Below are 20208 nucleotides of genomic sequence, written 5' to 3' on the forward strand. Positions count from 1 at the left end.
GAGAAGAGGGGAGGCTGGCATTCTGTGCCCTTGAGGTTGATGCAGCCCCTGGTTTTATCACCAGGAATTGGAGATCTGGGAACCACTGAGTTAAATTACTTTTGTAATTAAATTCAAAGTGAAGGGAATATTCTGGGCCTCTTATCTTCAGAGAAATTGATTCCAGCATTGAAGTGTGTCTAAGTGAAACAAATTTGCAGCTGCTCAATGGACTCACGTGGCTCTCCTGAAGGCTGTGTAGTCTTAAAACCAGCGACTGCTCTTAGTCCTGCCTCCCACCCAGGGCCTGGCTGACTGGGCCCACTCCCTACTCCATGGAATCATGTCCCTACAAGACACAGGGGGCAGAGCTGCCTTCTGCCCTGCATGGAGAAATGGTCACCTCCACCCTCCAAACTTAGGACCCCAACCTTGCTAGGAAGCCTGCACAGAGACCCAGTCTTGCAGGCCTAGGTGGTGGCCATGGCTGCTCACCTTGTTCCGGATAGCAGGCAACTAGGAAGAGCCTCCATGGCCACCAGGGTAGACTGAGGCCAAAGGAGGAGCCATGGGCACTTGGTGGGCAGACACAGGTGAGGCTGAGGCACCGCAAATCTGTGTAGCATGCAGTGGGTATGTGCAATAGTGATTATGAATGGATGGCTGGTTAAAATGAGTGCCATTGTGTGTAGGAGGGTATGGGATGTGTGCAACTGTGATTGTAAGTGTAGTGTGAATGTGTGCAACAGTGTGTGTTGTCCATAGAGAGGTAAAAGTTGAGAGGCCATTGTTATGGGTGGAACGATAGTGATTTCTGGGTGGTGGGATGGAGGGCTGCAGCTGGCTACCTTATGCATTTACCTTTAACACTTCCAATGGGCATGTAGATTTTTATTACCAATAAATCAAAAACATTTTTATTTATTTATTTAACACTAGACTTTATCCAGCTGTCCTGCTCTCAGTCCTCCTGACATTGTTTACCCTGGTCCCTGCATGTCTTGCCTGTGTGACAAGCTCCTCGGCCTATATCTCAACCTCAGATGATCCCTTACCACCCATGGCCGCCAGGGGAGCCCAGGAGTTTTCAACAGGACTGCTGCTGGAAGAAGATGGTACCCCACCCCAGGCTGGCCCTGCTCACCGTGCCCCAGGAAGTCATCAATGGGCAGGAGGGCTTTTGCAGGAACTGGTTTCCTGTTCTTTGACCCTGGCTCCAAGCCCATGTTGATCCACTCTTGTGGAGTTCGACAGTCAAATTCCTCATTGTCAAACACCTGGGAGAAAGCAGGAGGAAGTGGCTCCACTAGTGGCCAGGTAGAACTGAGCATGGAGGACGTGGCTCCCCTAGCGGCCAGGCAGAACTGAGGCTACTGAGAGGCTGCCTCAGTAGTCTCCTCCCCAGATGAAGAAGCTTCAAGTGACGGGGAGGGCAGAACCCTTCCTCTGCTGCTCCCAGGGGCACACAGGGTCTGAAGGAGGGGGAAACCCTGGATCCTCGTCCAGACAAGCCACCTTAGGTTCAGGCAGAGGACTTCTGGGGACTCAGGGAAGGATGTAGACTCTCTTCCCCACTGCCCCAGAACATCCAGCTCAGGCCCAAGGGAACAGGCAGCTCCTGGGTTTCTTGAGCACCCCTCTGGAAGGCACTCGTCCATCACTGGAAGGCAATGTGCATCTGAATTCAGCTTTGCCTCCCCAGAGTCCCCAGAGACCTTCAGGACACAGACAGGAAGGGAAAGAAGCAACAGCCAGAGCCAGGCTATGCTTCTTTCTCCTCCTCCGACTCTGTCTCCACATTTGTATCCCAAGGGCAGCACTGACTCCCTCCTCCATCCCTGGTCGCTACAGTCCAACCTGGCTGCATCTAGGTGCCCACGGGGGCAGGGACACACAGGCTTCCCAGGCTCCCAGGGAAGAAGCAGAGAATCAGACTCCCAAGGGCCATGGCAGCCCCTCCTGCTCCAACCTAGGATGACTAAGGCATCGGGATGGGTTATGATTTTTCGGTTGCTAAGCCTGACTTGTGAGTACTTGTGGTTGGAGTGGGGCTCTCCTTTGGGGTCTGGCTCCTGAGCCTCAGCCAGGGTCCTGCACTCCCGTCCCATCTCCATTGGTGATCCATGGGCGCTGGGCTTACCTTCAGTGGGAGATAGATGGGGAAGAGTGGGTCATGGCCCTGTTCAATGGTCTGGGGGTGGAGGGGGTCTGGGTGCCTGGGCATGAGCTCATTGGAGTCGATGCCCTCATTGGCCAGCAACTGCTCGATGTCCAGGCTCAGGTACTCCCGCTTTCTCCTGCAAGGGCAGGGCAGGGTTTTCAGGGCTGCTGGGCTCATGTGTAGTGGCTCTGCTAGTGCTCTTGTTATGCAAGTAGCTATGAGCAGTGAAATACAGGGGAAGGTCACAGGGTGTTCTTTAAATTTCTTTAGGGTCCTTCTTTAAACTATCTTAAGAAATCAAATGGTGGCAGTTAATCTGCAGAAAACAAACAAAAACCAGGGAGCTATCTGTAAAACACATCAAGAGAAAAGGATTAATGAGATAACTCTTGACAGGGTCCACTGAGGTTGAGGTGAAGCTAGGAATTATGGCTATTGGAGTCTCCAATCGTCTGGGAAGGAAGATGCTTTCAGTAGCGCAGGCGCACTAAGGTAACTTCTGACCAGCTACTGACCCCAGCGCCCACACTAACATGGGACTGACTTGTAGATGAAGTCCCGCTAATCAGGATGGCCACCATGACAGTTCTGGAGAGGACCAAATAAGGTTAAAACTCCACCATCCGATGTGAAGGTGGAGTTGAACACCTGATTGGCAAAGGTTGCAGAAGGAGGACTGGGGTTTTCAAGTCAATCACAAAAACTAATAAATTTGGGGACAGCGTTGTCTCCTTTGTCCTCCTCTGCTTGGAGATGGCCCGCTCTCTCTCCCGACGGTGCTCTCTGCTCAAGCCTCAGTTTGCTTTTACTCTACTTTCCTCTCACTTTCACCTTACTTTTACTTATAATAAAGTTCTCTTGCATAGCTTTTGGTATCTGACTTTAAATTTTCTTTCATCGGAACGTAAGAACGGAGGTTTGGAGTTTCAGCTCCCTGCTTTCCTGTGACACTGGATGCTGTCAGAAGGCCCAGGCTTTGGGATAGTAGTGGTGTGGCCCAATGATCCCTCTGAGGTCCTGGGCTCCAACTGTCCTTCTGTCCTGCCCTGGCAGTCCCACTTCATTAACCTAAATGCCACCCTCCCCGATTCCACAGCAAGGAAAATCCATTTGTTCCTATTAGAGAACCAAAGTACTAGAAAATCTAAATATTTTTGCAGAGTCTGCTATGGAGATGGTCGCCTAAATGGTCTATAGTCCCTCACCTTTTGAGTTAGGCAGATGCCACTTTCCGGAGGACAGGCCCTCCCTGCAGCCCACCCAGCCGTACCTCTCAATCTCAATCTTGCGGGGGCACTGGCCCGGCAGCACCTGGAAGGGCACCTGCACCTTGGGCTCATAGGCTTGCAGAGGGAAGTCGGTCTGGGTGAGCTGCTTGGTGGTCGACCCAATGCTCTGCTGCTCTATGCGCTCCTTAAAGTCATTAGGAAGCTCGAAAGTGTCAACTGCAGGCAGAGGCAGAGGCAGGCACTGTGGGAATCAGGCTAGGGCCGCGGGACATCAGCTCTCCAATCATCCAATGAGACAAATCACCAGGCAGGAACCAGGTGGGCACACACTCGAACATGTGGGAAGCTCGGAGCTTGCCTGTGACCAGGCAAGGTCAGAAAGAACATAGGCGACGAACCAGGTGTCCAGGGGGTGTGCAGGCCAGAAGGAAATAGGGCCTCCGGAAGGTTGGTGTTAGTCCGGCCATCCCTGTCCAGGGCCAGCATGCTTGGCTGTTCCCTTATGAATCACCCAGGGCCCCAGCACTGGAGCCACTGCTTAAGTCAGTTGCCGAATTAAACTACTGGTGAGGGTGAGGACTGGACAGGAAGGTGAAGTGGGGTGGGTTCCTGTCTCCCAGGACCCTCCCACCCCTGGGCATATGAGAGTTTGAATGTCATTCACTGCCTGGAGCCCTTTCCAGACTGGAGGCAACTTGGGTAGGGGTGGGTGGTCCCTGGGGGACTCTCAAGCTACCAAATGGCTGCCCCTACTTGGACAACGGCAGGCTGAGTCTTCTATTCTAGGTATGGAGAAGGGAGATAGTGGGGAGAGAAGACTGAGGGTTTCTTGGAATGTGGGGTGCTCAGTGAACAGGAAAGTCCCAGGTGAACTCTAGGTGGAGTTAGGGGCTGTGAGTGGTCCCCATGTATTCTCCTGGTGGAGGAAGGATCCAAAGAGTCACAAGGGTCCTGGGAGGCTCTGGTGACCCCCCTTCTTGAGCCTCATGACCTCTGGTGTCAAGAGGTGGTCACATCACACGGAGACCTTGGGGTACCTTCTGGAGCCTCATAGAAGCTTCCAGATTCTGGGCCTGGGATGTTGTCTGAGGTCTGGCAGAGGTCTCCTGCCTTTAGCTAAGGTTCACCCTCTTAGCAGAGCTACCAGAACCAAACAGCCCAGCCACAGGCTGGTGCAGTGGCACATGCCTGTAATCCCAGTGGCTCCGGAGACTGAGGGAGGAGGATCTTGAGTTCAAAGCCAGCCTCAGCAGCTTAGTAAGGCCCTTAGCAACTCAGTGAGACCCTGTCTCTAAATGAATACAAAAAAGAGTTGGGGATGTGGCTCAGTGGTTAAGTGCCCCTGGGTTCAATCCAAACCCCCCCCCCCCAAATAAAACAAACAAAAAAGCACACACACACACACACAAAGAAAAAAAAGAAAGAAAAAAGAAAAAGAAAAAAGACAGTTTTCAAACCCCTAATCTCCTGCTCTTGTGCCTGTGGTTCCATTCTGTTCCTGGAACCCACTCAGGGAAGGAACCAAGAAGGAGCCAGGGTGAAGAGGTGACCTCCAGCCCCTGCTTTGTCCTCAAGCCCCTGGCAGGCTGCTCAAGGCTTCTGTTTAGTTCTCAGGCGGCAAGGGGAACTTCTGTCACTGGCTTCCAAGAACGGACTGGCCCCACACTGTTGGGGTTGCTTTTCCTCATCTGGGTGGGACTGCTGAGCTGCTGATCCTGGCCACAGGTGGCAGGAGCATCATTTCAATGCCCCACAGATAAGTACACAAATGTCTGTGCTTATGCCATTTTCTGTGCCAGCTTAGGAATCCACAGACCCCATAGGGCTCATGGGCTCTGATGGGACTAATGTAGGCAGTGCCAATAAGGAGCCAGGTCTTAGGTGTGCATGAGGACAGACAGCGGGGACCATGGGGCCTCTGGGTCTGACGAAAGTGGTCCCGTCTGCTGGAGGAGGAATGCAAATGCACCAGGTGGGAGGGTCCCTGCCCACTCCCTCACCACCACCTGGTGCCTATCCTGGAGCTGCCCTATTCTTTCTGCCACAAGTCTGCCCCACTCCCTGCAGACCTGTCCCAGTCCTTACTCCCAGCTGTTCCCAGACTCGCCCTGGAGACTGAGAGGATGGTCCTCCTCCTTTTCTCCAGCAAAGTCCTCCTGGGTATCTAACTGTGCCATGTGCTTTTGCTGAAGCTGGGGCTCCAGCAGGGCACAACTCGGGCACACTCCTGGCCTCCTCTGAGCCCACGTTCCAGCAAAGGTAGATGTCCTTTGACCCTTGCCAGGCAGACAGAATTGTGGCCCTGGTCCTTAGCAGTTCCAGACCCTTATCACAGTTCTGGGGAGGCTAAGGATGAAGCACTCTCTGTGAGTTCAGCCCTTGCAAGATACCTTATCTCTTACTGGTCTCATTTTACCTTCTGAGGCCGGAATCCCTGCCTTTAAATGCACACCAGGACCCACCCGCCCTGTAACCCTGGGCACTGACCTTTTGGGGTGAACTTGCTGAGGTCAGCTTGACGTAGGAAGCTCTGGCTCACATGGGGGCCACGGCTCACATTCTGAAACCAAACCCCAGAGGCCAGAGTGTACTTATACATCCCAGAGAAGAGCCAGGAAGTAGGAAGGATTCCAAGGCCAGGTCCCTCCCTGAAGCCCACCAAGGAGCACCCCAGGAGCACAGGGGTGAGGTAGAAGTGATGAGTTCATACACTTTGTTCAAAGGTCATAGTGGGTGACAAGCTGGCCACCCTATTCCGGTCCAGCACAGCTTCCCTCTTCACTGAGAACTCCCAGCATGCATTGAGGGACTGAACCATGAGAAAGGTACAAGGCCAGCCAGTGTCTCTGTGTGCATCTCCTCTCACAAGGGCCACTCTGGCATACCAGTGGGTCCTTGCCCTGCCTCTCTTGGCCTCTCCTCTGCCCTGAACCTTCTTAAGGCTTCATGGGACACACAGGACTCTGTGATTCCTGTCCCAGTCATTCCCTTCCCATTTTCCCCTAGCTGCAGTCTCATTCCTTGATCTCTTCCCTCATACTCCACCCTTCTTCTTTATATGGCCTATGCCCTCCCTCAGGGATCCCAGACCCTTGTACCTACTGCTCCCTGTACCTGGAACACTCCCCAAGTCCCTATCCTACCCTGAAAATGCATGCCCATTTTCTGTAGTTGGGGTGTGAGGTGTCCCCCAAAAGCTCACATGTGAGACAATGCAAGAAGGTTCAGAGGAGAAATGATTGGGTTAGGAGAGCCTTAACCCAATCAGTGAATTGATCCCCTGATGGATTAACTGGGAAGTAACTGAAGGCGGGGAGTGGCTGGAGGAGGTGGGCACTAAGGTGTGGCTCTGGGGTGTGTACTTGTATCTGGCAAGTGGAGTCTCTCTCTTGCTTTCTGATCATCATGTGAGCTGCTTGCCTCTGCCATACTCTTCTGCCACGATGGAGCTGGCTACATATGAACTGAGAACTCTGAAACCATGAGCCTTCTCTACAATTGTTCTGTTTGGGTCTTTAAGTCACAGCAGTGAAAAAGCTGATTAAAACCCCATCTCTTAGATCTCAGCAGCATGCCATCTCATCCATGCATGCCTTTCTCATCAGGGTTGGGGGGAAGGCGACTGCCCCACCAATGCTATAGTCCCACCGCAACTGGGATGTCGATGTCTCATCTTTGCTGTATCTCCAGAACTCATTCCAGGGCCTGGACAGAGTGGGAGCTCAGTTATGAGTTGTGAATGAATAGACAGATGAATGGATGGATGGATGGACACACAGCCAGAAAAATGGCTGGCTGTATGAATGGATGGGGGTGGGTGGATGGATTTTAGGGCTGACAGATGGCTAAAAGAACAGATGAACTGATGAAGAGAAGGATAGAAGAATGAGTGGACGAAGCCTGCAGGGAGTGCTCAGGCAGAGCTGCCATATTTACCCCAAGTTGATCCAAAGTTCCAGGGCTGAGGATTTCGGAGTAGAACCCACGCTGCTTCATCACCGGGTACTTCTTATCAATTCCTGTCAGTGGTAACTTCCGGGGCTGTCCCATGTCTGAGGGCATGGGTGGGACCAGGGGCACCACTAGAGGTGGGGGCTCAGGGTCAGGGCCTGGAGGAGGATTCCCCAACCCATAACTTGGCCCCTGAAGAGTCCTCTCCATGTTACACTCCATGTTACGCAGGCTGCACTCTTGGTTCGCAGGAGTACTGCTGTACCCTGGTTCCTGTGGGGTCCTTCCGGGGTTGTACCCATCTCTGTTCCGATGCTCCATGGTGCTTCTCAGGAGATGCCCAGGCAGAGCTCCTAGGAGAAGATATGGTGTCACTCAGTCCTCGCCAGCCTCTGTCTTAGCCCCCAGGGGCACTACGTCTCACCAAGCCCCAGCCCATGATCCATGGGTAACAAAAGAGGGAGGAGAAAGGGAATGGTCTGCTCCTGATTTGGACAGACACACAGTGCCAGGAAGAGTTCCACCAGGAGGCAGTGGGTCTATCCTGGTGGCTGCATGTGGGAAATAAGTCTCCATAGAATTAAGGGCTGGGTGAGGGGAAGATCTGAAGGCGCCTCTGCCTCTGCCTCCTGCATCTGTACAACTCCCTTCATTTTAGAGAAGGCCTCACTTCTCAGCAGGGGGAGGTGAGGGGGAAGGGTCAAGACTTGCTTACTCAGTGAATTTTCCCAAATGACTTTCAGTCAAAAGTAGCCCAGGGCCTCCACACCCAGCCAGCCCTGCTGAACCAGCCAGCCTCTCTGCAGGTGGGTACAGGCCTCACTAGCAACCTGGGAGACCTGGGCCCTGCTTTGCCTGCCCCTTCCTTGCCCACCCACCTCCCCCATCCCCCAGAGGACTCAATGGACTCCCCAGCAGGATCCCGACACTGACTCTCTGTTGGCCCACTGATCCCTCTATCAGCAACAAAATGGCATTCACTCACCCACACTCTGGGGGTCAGCCCAGCTCAGGGAATGTATATCCTTCTGTCTTCACAAAGGGAGTAACAGATGTCTCTGGCTTGCATGCACGTCCACCACTCGTGGACAAGGGTCTGTGCAGGGCTTTTATTAGCAAGCCCTTGCCAAGCTGCTCTTGCTTTTGGTTATGTCAATACGCATAACCCGGGGAAATCCTTGGGCAGGAGAACATGATAAGAAACAGGGCAAGGGTATGGGGAGAGGTTTTCACCTAAGGCTGGTTCAAAAACAAAAACAAACAAACAGACAAAACCACACACACACACACAAAGGAAGTCAATTATTTCAAAAGAAAAAAGAAAACATCACAGCAAAAGGAAATAGGGGCCTAACCCACCAAGCCCTCCTTCCTGGACCCTGTCTCATTTTCTAATCTCTCTGTACACTGGGACAGGTCACCTAGGAACTTGCAGTACAGGTTTTTTTTCTTGCAATACTGGGGATTGAACCCAAGGGTGCTCTACCAGTGAGCTATATTCACAGTCCTTTTTATTTTTTATTTTGAGACAGGCATTTGCTGAGTTGATGAGGCTGGTCTCAAACTTGTGATCCTCCTGCCTCAGCCTCCTGAGTAGCTGAGATTACAGATATGCTCCACCACTTCTGGCAAGGCCACTGTTGTGGCTGTGTGCTTTGTGCTCTGCCGTTCTCTGACTTAGCCACCCCAGAGAGATGTGGTGTAGCAGAGGTTCTTACCTACACTGGCCTGAGGAATAGAGGGTGGCTGGGCCTGTGTGGAGCAAAGCTAGTCAGCAGCACCAGAGTAGCCTGCAGCAGCTGAGCCCATTTCCAAGAAGAGGATAGTGAGTTGGCAGGCCACTTGAGGGATGGAGAAGGGCAGGTAGGGCTCAGGCCGGAAGTCCCAGGCACCCAGCTGGAAGGCCCACCAATCTTTAGCCAGTCAAGTTTGCCAGGTCTTCCCCACTGGAACTCTGTTCCTTGAACCCACTTCCTGGTGACCAGCTATCTCCCAGGGTAAGTGCTAAAGACAATGCAGATTCTGGCCTGCCTGTTTGATAGTCACCAGCCTTACCCAGAACACCCTAAAGGACAGAGGACTCCTCTTGAGGCTCAGCTCAATTGTGTTTTAAACCCACAAGTGTCCACTTCATCTTTGAACAAAATCATCAAACAGAGAGGGCAGAGCTAGGAGAGGCCAGAGTCCAGTTCCACAGGAAGCATTCCATTTCTGGTTTTGCCAGCTTGCAGATGGGCTTCAGCATGCTTGGCCTGCTTTGCTGGTGCATGGAGATAGTAGAAGCACGAGTGTCCAGGAAACTGCAGTGTTGTCTGGGACAAAAGGGGTCCTTGATGGGTGGATTTGCTTTCCTCACCATGAACAGTTTCCCACTGAGTGAGGGTGGTAGTGGGGACATGCATTGAGGTATGTCCCAAGAAGCAAAGGGGGGAGAATGAGCTGCAGACTCGGCACCCCAATCTGCCTCCAACCCCCGGAATTTCACAATGGCTTCCTTCTAACCCTGTTTCAATCTGGACACCTGGACACCTGGGCCTGGTCAGTGTGCAGGAGCTGTATCAGACAGACCCTGTGCCCCCTGTTATAGCCTCAAGGGTGACAGCACTTTCTGTCTGGGAATGAGTATGGCTGGTGGGAGGGAGAGGGACATAGTTCCCAGCAAGGCCACTGTCACTCTGGACACCCTTTCCCCATTTGTGTGAGGGAATTAACAGTGAGATGGCAAGGGTGTCTCTGACAGGTACAGTGCCGGGAATGATAAATAGTATTAAGGACTTGTAATTATTTTACACATCATCTTATTTGAACATCTGAGGTCAAAACTGAGACTATCCTCATTTCTCAGAATGAAGGGAAATGGGAAAATGACCAGACATGGTGGCACATGCCTGTAATCCCAAACTCAGGAGGCTGAGGCAGGAGGTTTGCAAGTTTGAAGCCAGTCTCAGCAACTTAGTGAGACTCTGCCTCAAAACAACAACAACAAAAAGTTAAGTGACCCATCTAAAGTCACATAGCCAGCAAGAGGCGCAGGTTCTTGTTCCTTACTCAGGATGACGTAGGAGCCCTACTGGCTTGAGGTAGACAGGGCTTCAGGTTGGATTCACTAGCATTCGATGCTATGTGATTCAACCACCTGTCAATCACTTAACTGAATGCACACAGATGAGCAAAGATATTTGAAATTATCTATGACTTACAAACAAGGATGCTCAGGTCCACAGAAGTTTAGAAGAAACTTGCAAAGAACTGGCTGAACCAGAATGGAAACTGAGGGCTTCACCTCTGGCTGACCCAAAAGTTCATGTTCCTAGTTCCAGAGCAGTGGTTCTCAAACTTTGTACCAGGGCTGGGGATATAGCTCAGTTGGTAGAGTGCTTCTCTCACAAGCACAAGGCCCTGGGTTCAAATCCCCAGCACCACAGAAAAACAACAACAACAACAACTTTGTACCAAAGAGCCCTGAGTTTGTGCAAAGTGGGTGCCTGCGGGGAGGAGGAGCTAAGTAGGAGGCCTTCTAAGCCATCCACTCCTGATTTAGAAAGGACCCTGTACCTTTCTTTATCTGTTTCACACCACCGTGTTCTGTGTAAGCTCTCCTTCGACAAACAGACTCTAAGGAATTATGGAAGTCTCAGCCCTTGTTGGGGCTACCAGGTAAAGAACACTATGGGTCAAGTACCCCCTTTGTGTGATGCAATCCAGGTCTGTGTCCCCAGGCTGTCGGAATCTCCTCTTTCCAGCAAACATCTTTCAGAATTATATATGCATATATGGCTCCCCTGCCAACTGGGCAGGAAATTTCAAGTAACACTGATTTCTGGGAATTGGGTACCTAGCAGGGGGTTGGCATGGGCTTGGCATACAGTAGGTTCAGAAAATATTTGCCAAAGGCTTGTGTGAGTCAAGGAATTAATGGGGTAGGTAAAGGAAGGAATGAAGTTGACCTCTGTAGCAACTCTGTGGTCCGGTTGAGAGAGACTGGGTGGCTGATGAGGAACCTGCCACAGAAGGAGGGGACTACACCCTAAGCACCGAGATGGAATCCCCAAAACCATTCTGGTAAGCGAGGTTGAATGAAGTGCACCCTCCTCTCCCACCTTCTGTCCCCCTGGCCAAGGGTCTGCAGGGCACCCAGAGTCGTGGACAGAAATGGGAATCCTGGTAAGGAAAGACAGCCTTTTCCATGTCCACTTGCCCTCTGCGTCTTATCTAGGTTTCCCTTCCTTTGCAATCCCTTGGCCTCACCGATCCCACGACCTACAGCTCCACGGAGCAGCGCTGGGGTCCTTCCACCGGTCTCTAGGGAGGGACGCGGGCCCGTTGCGAGGGGGCGGGACCCTCCGGCACCGCTGGGCGGGAGCTTCCGTCCTCGCGAACCTCCGGGATCTGCACTCTCCTCGACTCGAGTCTTGCTTCCTTTGGCTTCCCCTACTCTGACCTGGGCCGGGGTTGCTCCCAGCACCCGGACCCAGGGTGGCGGGGTTAGGGACAGTCAACCCTGTAGATTCTTTTTTTTTTTTTTTTTTTTTTTTAAAGAATCAGTCATTCATATTTATTGTGTGTAAAAAACTTTGTGTTAAATGCATTAGAATGCAAAAAGAAATAGATGCTTAAAAAATACGGAACGCTTCACGAATTTGCGTGTCATCCTTGCGCAGGTGCCATGCTAATCTTCTCTGTATCGTTCCAATTTTAGTATATGTGCTGCCGAAGCGAGCACCCCTGTAGATTCTTGAATCTAGGGTCCGTTACCCATCTCCCCTCCCAGACCCTTCTAGAGGACGAGACAAAACAACCAAAGGCAACCTGAGAACTTCGATTGGATTTTTTAATGCCGTGCAAATAATCGAGGGGTGGGGGAGGAAGAATTGAGGACACTTATGAATTGGAAGTTCATGTTCAAGCCGCAGCTGCGGATAGATGATGTATCATCCCTAAAGAAAAGGAGAAGCAATAAAACACCGTGTCTCTATCGGTTGCCAAAAACCTAGCCAAGTTAAGGGAATAATGAGAGCAAGCCTGGGCCAGAAAGTCCAGATCCATATTTTCTTGAAGTACACTAGCCCTGTCTTAGGCACCCTGGGAGCTAAGGCAAGTGAGCATCATCTGTAGAAAGCCACTTTTTTACAAGTACACCAGGACAGTTGCTCCTTGGAATGCTGATCATGTAAGCAACTGAGCAAGTTAATGCTGATGTCACTGCTTCTGCATCCTACATATAAACCCACGCCAAGAGGGAACAGCTCTTAATTGAGGGTGTTGTGGAAAGGATACATATCCCTCATCCAGCTGGTCGCCACTGGACAAAACACGGTGATAGCAAAGGAAGCACTTCTTGGCAAAGAACCAAGAGAGACAGACATACTCTCTGTTGACCTGTTGACCTCCTCCTGGAGAAGTCACTGATCTCTTGTAAACTTTCCCCAATAAATCATGTCTCGATATCTTCAGGAGATTCCTTTGGACTCTCCAAAACCAACCTCACTGCCCTGGCACAACCGGCTGTGGACAAGACAGATGTTGAAGGTACTGTGTGCAGAAAAGGTCAATTTGTGCTCTCTGAAGGCTCAGCTCACACACCCCATACCCACCCATCCCTCCTGGAACTGAACATTGGATGACCTAGTCTTGCCCTCCCTGGTCTCAGGTGCACCCTCTACCTCTAGTACCCTCATCAGCTCCAGGGACCTGGAGTAGGCTCAGATTTTGATCTTTCTGCTGTCCTGAATATTGAATTATTATTAATTATCTTCAATGTTATATAGGAGACTGTCCTTGTCTTAATGTGGCCTGAAGTTCAAGAGAAACATCAGAATATCTTCTGTTATTTCCTTTCAAATGGTTGAGTGAAAATTATATATAGATAAATACAGACAGACCCAAAGATAAAGATGAGAGAAAGTAAAAATGGCCCAGTGTTAATGATTGGGAAATCTGAAGGTCATAGGTGTCCACTCTTCCAGTATTTGCATTTTTTCTGTATAGGACAGCAGTGAGTTACAGACCAAAAGAAAAAAAAAGTCATCCCACCCAACCTGAGAGTTCCTGCCCAGAGTCTTCTCAGAATTGGCCCCATTTAATAGGTAGGGAAACTGAGGCTCAGTGGGACAGTTTAGTGTTGGGTGAGTAGCAGGACCTGATGCTCATTATACAAATGTATGATTTTTTTAACTTGTTGGTAGTGCTGGCTTACTGTTGAGCACTAGGTGTCCAGAACTGAACTGATCCTATCCATAAAATACCTGGTGAGTGGAGGAGCCAGAGAGACTAGGCTGGAAGGAAACTAGAGACAGGTTATAAGCTGTGCCTGGAGACAGGGATCTGGCCTTTCCCCAGGATTCTACTTCCTTTCCAGAATATCTCACTCCACCAATTCCTATTCCCTTGAGACCAGATTTTTAAAAAAAAATTTTTGGGGTACTTGAGCTTGAACCCAGGGTCTAATGCATGCTAGGTAAACACTCTACAACTGAGCTACATCTCTTTTTATTTAATTTTGAGAAAGGTTTCTCACTACATTGCCCAGTTTGTCCTCAAACTTGCAGTCCTCCTGCCTCAGCCTCCGAGTAGCCAGGATCACAGGTGTGCATCACACCTGGTAAGACCAGGTGTTGATGTAAACCTTCCTGAGCCCAGGGATTGATCCCAGGGGTACTTAACCACCGAGCCACATCCTTAACCCTTCTTCGTATTTTATTTAGATACAGGGTCTCACTGAGTTGCTGAGGGCCTCACTAAGTTACTGAGGCTGGCTTTGAACTCACAATCCTCCTGCCTCAGCCTGGAATTATAGGTGTGCACCACTGTGCCTGGTTCATTTGTTTTTCTTGTCAGCATTTCCGTAGTTAGTCAGGGTCCATTTCAGAGGAAAGCAGAGGCATGAGGGCAAATGGAGGCAATGGTGGCCACAGCTCTTTGAAGGGACCAAGACCCCATCCCCCCACTGCAATGCCCAGGTAGTGCAATCTGGGCCTGGGGTTAGGCTGTGGACCCCTCAGCTGTGGAGAGGACCTGCACCCCTGTATTTGACAAGCTCTTTTCACACTGAGTATAGCTGTCTGTGAAGCTGCTGTTTAGCCTATGGTGGGACAGTCATTACCAGAGGAGGTCCCCAAAAGGAGGGAGACCTCAACTCAGGCTATGAGGGTCCTTGATGTCATTGCAGAAAGGAATTTAGGGATGGGTCAAAGTGAGACACATATTGGTTTTATTAAGAGAAAGCAACGAGTACACACTCTTGAAAGACAGGCTAGAGTGCCAGTCTTGTAGAAGAACAGACTGGTTTCACCTTGGCAAGGCCTATTTATATATGTAAAATCTATAGAATTAGACATGATCTAAGAGAGTATTTTTAGTTCTCCCTTGTGCTGGCGACTTGACATGTTAATCATTACTTACTAGGACTTGTTTTCTTTTCTTCTTTGCTTTTGGTGAAAAATCTCTAGTAATTTCCCCACCTGGGGAGGTGGTTCATTGTTCTGCTCAGTGAATTTACACAGTACTACCTTTGTGTAACATTGAGGGTTTTATCTGGAGTGTGACATATGGATGAAGTAATCAGGTCCTAAAATATACATTACAGAAGAATGTATTTATTGAGCAAAAGCATTCTTTGGCCTGTTTTAGTTTAGGCCCAAGTTAGGAGAAAGTTTTATGGATCTGTAGATAAGGTCTGATAATTGATTTACTAGTGTTGTTTGTTACCAAAGTATATAGAAGTGGAGTATCATTGTTTTGATGATGATGATGATGATGATGATGATGATGATGATGATTTTTTGGTACTGGGGATTGAACCTAGGGATGCTTAACCACTGAGCCAGCTTTTTATTATTTTTCATTTTGAGACAGGGCCTCCCTAAGTTGCTAAGTCTAGCTTTGAACCCACAATCCTCTTGTCTCAGCCTCCCAAGCTGCTGTGTGTAGAAGTGGATTTTTAAATCATGGCCACTCTTATTTTGTCATTTATATCTCCTTTCTATCTATCCTTATGCCCTCTTTTCTACCTCATTTCCTTGCTTTCCCAGATACTTCGATCCCTTATTCTTCAGGGAAGATGAAGGCTGAAGTTCTGTCTTCTGAAAACTACAAAAACTCAAAATCTAAGAGGCTCAACAAACCTCCAGCCTAAAATATCAAGAAGAAAATCACACCAACGAATATCCGAAATGAAATGGCTCAAAACCAGAACTAGGGGGCTGGGGCTGTAGCTCAGTGGCAGAGCTATTGCCTAGCACATGTGAGGCACTGGGTTGGTTCCTTAGCACCATATAAAAATAAACAAATAAAATAAAGGTATTCTCTCCATCAACAATAACAACAACAACAACAACAACAACAACAAAAACAGAACCAGCATAAAGAGAAAAAATGTTATAGCACCCCAAAATAAATTAACATTAAACACAAAGACTGTGGCTCTGACAAACACATAAAGCAGTGTAAGTAGCAACAATGGGATTGGGGAAGTTGGTGACATTTAGGAGCTTTGCAAGGATGGCTGGCAATGAGTTAACACCTCTGCTTCCATCCTTCAAATTGGCCACACTGGATTCACTAGAGTGTAGAACAGCCATGGTCCTCCCATCTAAAGGAGACTGGCTTCTGGATCATTCTTTTTTTTTTTTTTTTTTTTTTTTTGGATCATTCTTGTAATAAAAACAAAGGAAATATTGCAAGAAGGTCAAGATCACCACTTGAATGAAAGGTCCTAAAACCCAAACTCATCCTCTCTCCTCCCATTGCCAGGGTATCAGACAGCATTTCTCAGCCACCAGTAAACAAGGGAGAGAAACACATTTCCTCCAAAGATTTCCTGGAAGTGGGAGGTTTGTGCTTTTGGGCAAATAAGCCTAGTCTGGCCCTTTATCCCAGTGAAGCCAGATGAAGTGATTCTTTTTGGGTTCTGTTGCTTTAACGAGCAAGCCCCCAAGGTCCCAAAGCCATGAGAACCAGTATGCAGGGAAATACCCTCAACTTTGGGGGGTAGTTTATCGTGACAGGTGTGTGAAGAAGGTCCAATGACCAGTGCAGGCGACATAAACACTGACAATGGTTCAAACACCTGTTGCCTTTGGAATAGCTAGAACAGATTTTCTGCAATCTGACCTCTTCCCTGCAGTCCAGTCTCATACAGCTAACTGCATCTATACAGTGGCTATTTGGCACATTTCAAATGAAATGGCCAAAAGTGAATGCCTGTAATCCCAGTGACTCTGGAGGCTGAGGCAGGAGGATAATGAGTTCAAAGCCAGCCTCAGCAACTTAGTGAGGCCCTAAGCAACTCAGCGAGACACTGTCTCTAATTAAAATATAAAAAAAGAGCTAGGGATGTGGCTTAGTGGTTAAGCACCCCCAGGTTCAATTCCCATTACCAAAAAAAGGAAAGAAAGAAAAGAAAATCTATAGTAATGATAATAATGATGATATTACTTGGTCCTTGTCTGTGATATCAAACCAATAATGCAGACACTAGAGAAAAAGGAAAAAGAAATTTTATTGCTTTGAAAACAAAGGAGAAACACACTAGACTCCTGTCCAAGAGGCTGTGATTCTGACCTTCAGGAGGAACAGAGAGCTTTTAAAGAGGTGATGAAGGCTACATTCCAGGTGTGCTCCATCAGGGGTCATAATTCACTTGTAGCTCTAAAAGATTGTAGTCTCTTAGGTCTTCTGGCGCCAACCCTGGAGTCTGAATTACTTCATTCCTGTGGTGTGTGTTTGCTCAAGGACAGATCACTTGGTCTAGAATGGGAAGAAAGGTAATCTTGCTCCCCCCACAGTTAGGGAGGGAGAGAGGGAAAAGAGAAAAAAAAAAAAAAAATGTCAGTTTTAAAATAAGCCCGAGTGGCGAATCAGAAAGGGTTATGTTCAAAGCATTTAGTGGACCACTGTTACAATAAAAACAACGAAATCTTACATATTTATGCACATGGTTATTATTTTTGGTGTTTTTCATTCCTTTGAGTAGCTTGCTATCATTTTCCTTTTTAATTTTTTTTTTTTAGTTGTAGATGGACACAATACCTTTATCATTTATTTATTTATTTTGATGTGATGCTGAGGATGGAACCCAGTGCCTCATGGTACAAGCGCTGTACCACTGAGCTACAGCTACAGCCCCTAAAGTATTTCTTTTGTTATTTCTTCCAGTGGAGAAAAAAAAAAAAAATCTTTTTTTTTGTTTTTTTTTGTTTGTGTGTGTGTTCATCCTTTGGAAGGTCACTAATACAGGCTAGAAGTCATTGAAATATCAATCTTTTCAAATATTTAGAACTTCTCTATAAAGAAACTCAGAAACTAAAGTAAGATTGAGTGGTCTACAATGGTGTACTGAGAGTTATGATAGGAACCCAGATCCTAAACATAGCCTACAAAGCCTGGCATGGTCTGGTGCCTGTCCTCCCCCTTCACCTCCCTCAGCTCTCTCTCCTCCAGTGACACCAGCTGTTTTAGTCAGCTTTTTTTGTTGTTGTTGCTGTGACCAAAATACCTGACAAGAACAATATGGAGGAGAACAAATTTATTCTAACTCATGGATTCAGAGGTCTCAGTACATAGACAGCCGACTCTATAGTTCAGGACCCAAAGTGAGGCAGAACATCATGGCAAAAGGACATGAAGGAATAAAATGGCTCAGGACGTGGCAAAAGGAAGCAGAGAGACTTCTACTCACTGGGGGCAAAATATAAACCTCAACGGCACATCCCCAGTGACCTACCTCCTCCAGTCATACCCTACCTGCCTGCAGTTATCACCCAGTTAATCCCTATCAGTGGATTAATCCACTAATTAGGCTAAGGCTCTCATTATCTCAGACAATTCTTGCATTGTCTTACACACGAGCTTTTGGGGGATACTCATGTGTAAAAAAATAAATAAATAAAAAAAAATAACACTGGCCACAGGCTATTGTACAAACAGTTCTCTTGAGGCAAGTGTTCTCAGACCCTCTAAGGTTAGTTTCCCTTTCATCAATTCTTACAAAGCTGAGTTGATTAGTTTTGGAGTACCACTCTACATATAATATTCCTTTATTAATGAATAATTATCCCTTTACTAATGAATTTTAAAAATTCATGTCTGTGTCCCCCCACTAGTTTACAAACCCCATGGAAGGAGGACAATACCGATTTTATACACCATCGCCCCATAGGTATCAGCATTTACCTCCTCTCTTTCTGAGACTCCTCTAAAATTATACAAAGGAATAAAGAAAGTACAAAGTAAAGCATCAGAATCACAGGATGTGGGCCCAATGTAGCCTGTAAATGTGCAATGTTGGCTTACAGGTGACTTCACTTTTATAAAAATGTGGAATTTTTATACCCAGATTTGAATTTCTCTTGATTAAAAAAAAAAAAAAATTAGACCCACATTCCCTTGAACTGCCCAGAGTTAAGCAGTGACTTCTTTAGGTGAGACATTGACCTCCCCCAGCAACTCCCCCCCACCTCCTTTCCTACTTACAACTTCTTCAAATTTTCATCCTTTGCCTCAGAGACGAACCACTTGAGAGTCTTGGCAGTGGAAACCATTGTTTTAAATATTATGGTCATCATTTTTTTCCTTAAAATAATTTATTTTGCAACAGTGGCGATTGAATTCAAAGCCTTGCACATGATCTACCACTGAGCTATCCCTGGTCATGGTAGGTGATTTATTTAAAAAATATATATTTTTAGTTGTAGATGGACATGATACCTTTATTTATTTTTATGTGGTGCTGAAGATTGAACTCAGTACCTCACACGTGCTAGGCAAGCACTCTACCACTGAGCTACAACCCAAGCCCATGATAGGTGTTTTAAATAAATGTTTGTTGAAATAATAAATTAGTGACTAAACCCACATGAAGCATTTAGCTGTTCCACTAGGGCCATATTCAGCTGCAGTGCCTCATAGGAACACAAGGTGACGGTATGCTCCCATAAATTTGCATAAATCCAAAAGAGATTAGTAGGGGAAGTGCTGGGGAGTGATATTGGCCAAATTATATTGTCATATTGCATATCCGGTGCATATACAAATATGTAACAACAAATCCCACCAGCATGTACAACTGTAATGCACCAGTGAAAAATGTGGGGGGAAATTCTGCATAAATCCAGCATGACTGGTACTAAATACATGAATCCTCTCACTCCCCCTTAAGAGATGACAACTACCAAGAACCAATAGCAACACACCATGTATCTTGAAGGTCATTGAGAAAGGGATTAGGAAGGAAGGGAGCTTCAAGACCAGGGACCCAGGGATAGGGTTGTAGCTCAGTGGTAGAGCACTTGCCTAACAAGTACGATGCACTGGGTTCAATCCTCAGCACCGCATAAAAATAAATAAATAAAATAAGGGTATCGAGTCCATCTACAACTTATATATGTATATATGTAATACTAATAATATGTGTTATATATTATGTTTATATCATTATCTATTATTTGTAATATATTATATACACACACACACACACACACACACACACACACACACACACATATACACAAGGTCCAAGAAGTGCAGTACAGATGGGGCTACAGGGAAGGAAATAAATTCATTCCTGTCTTTGGAGTTATTAGCATGATCAACTTTCTCCCTGAGAGCTGGAATTTCAGGATCATAGAAACATGGTTCGAGGTATTGCTAGGTAGAGAGAATTTTGAATATGCTCAGCACAAAGAAATAAATGTCTGAGATGACAGATGTGCTGGTTACCCTAATCTGATCATATACCTTATACACATGCATAGATATCACACTGTACCCCATCAATATGTATGATTACTACATCAATTAAAATTATATTTTCTTTAAAACAACTCTTGGCTGGAAGTGGGCCTTTTCATGCCTTTTTGTTGTTGTTCCAGGGATTGAACCTGGGGCACT

The 20208-nt window shown here is 47.6% G+C and overlaps 1 protein-coding gene across 1 annotated transcript in view; it reads right to left on the minus strand.

Moving 5' to 3' along the window:
- DNAH1 (dynein axonemal heavy chain 1) overlaps nt 1–10663 on the minus strand; it is a 69191-nt gene extending 58528 nt beyond the window's left edge. Inside the window, exons 1-7 of the mRNA XM_079114476.1 lie at nt 9039–10663; nt 8306–8553; nt 7306–7673; nt 5857–5929; nt 3411–3585; nt 2120–2276; nt 1124–1256 (exon numbers count right to left, since the gene is read on the minus strand). Coding sequence (XP_078970602.1) covers nt 1124–1256; nt 2120–2276; nt 3411–3585; nt 5857–5929; nt 7306–7641 — 874 coding nt within the window. The 5' untranslated portion in view covers nt 7642–7673; nt 8306–8553; nt 9039–10663. The remainder of the gene's footprint in view (nt 1–1123; nt 1257–2119; nt 2277–3410; nt 3586–5856; nt 5930–7305; nt 7674–8305; nt 8554–9038) is intronic.
- Nucleotides 10664–20208: the final 9545 nt, after the last annotated feature.

This window comes from Sciurus vulgaris (genome assembly GCF_902686455.1).
Source record: "Sciurus vulgaris genome assembly, chromosome: 16".
Lineage (NCBI taxonomy): Eukaryota > Metazoa > Chordata > Mammalia > Rodentia > Sciuridae > Sciurus > Sciurus vulgaris.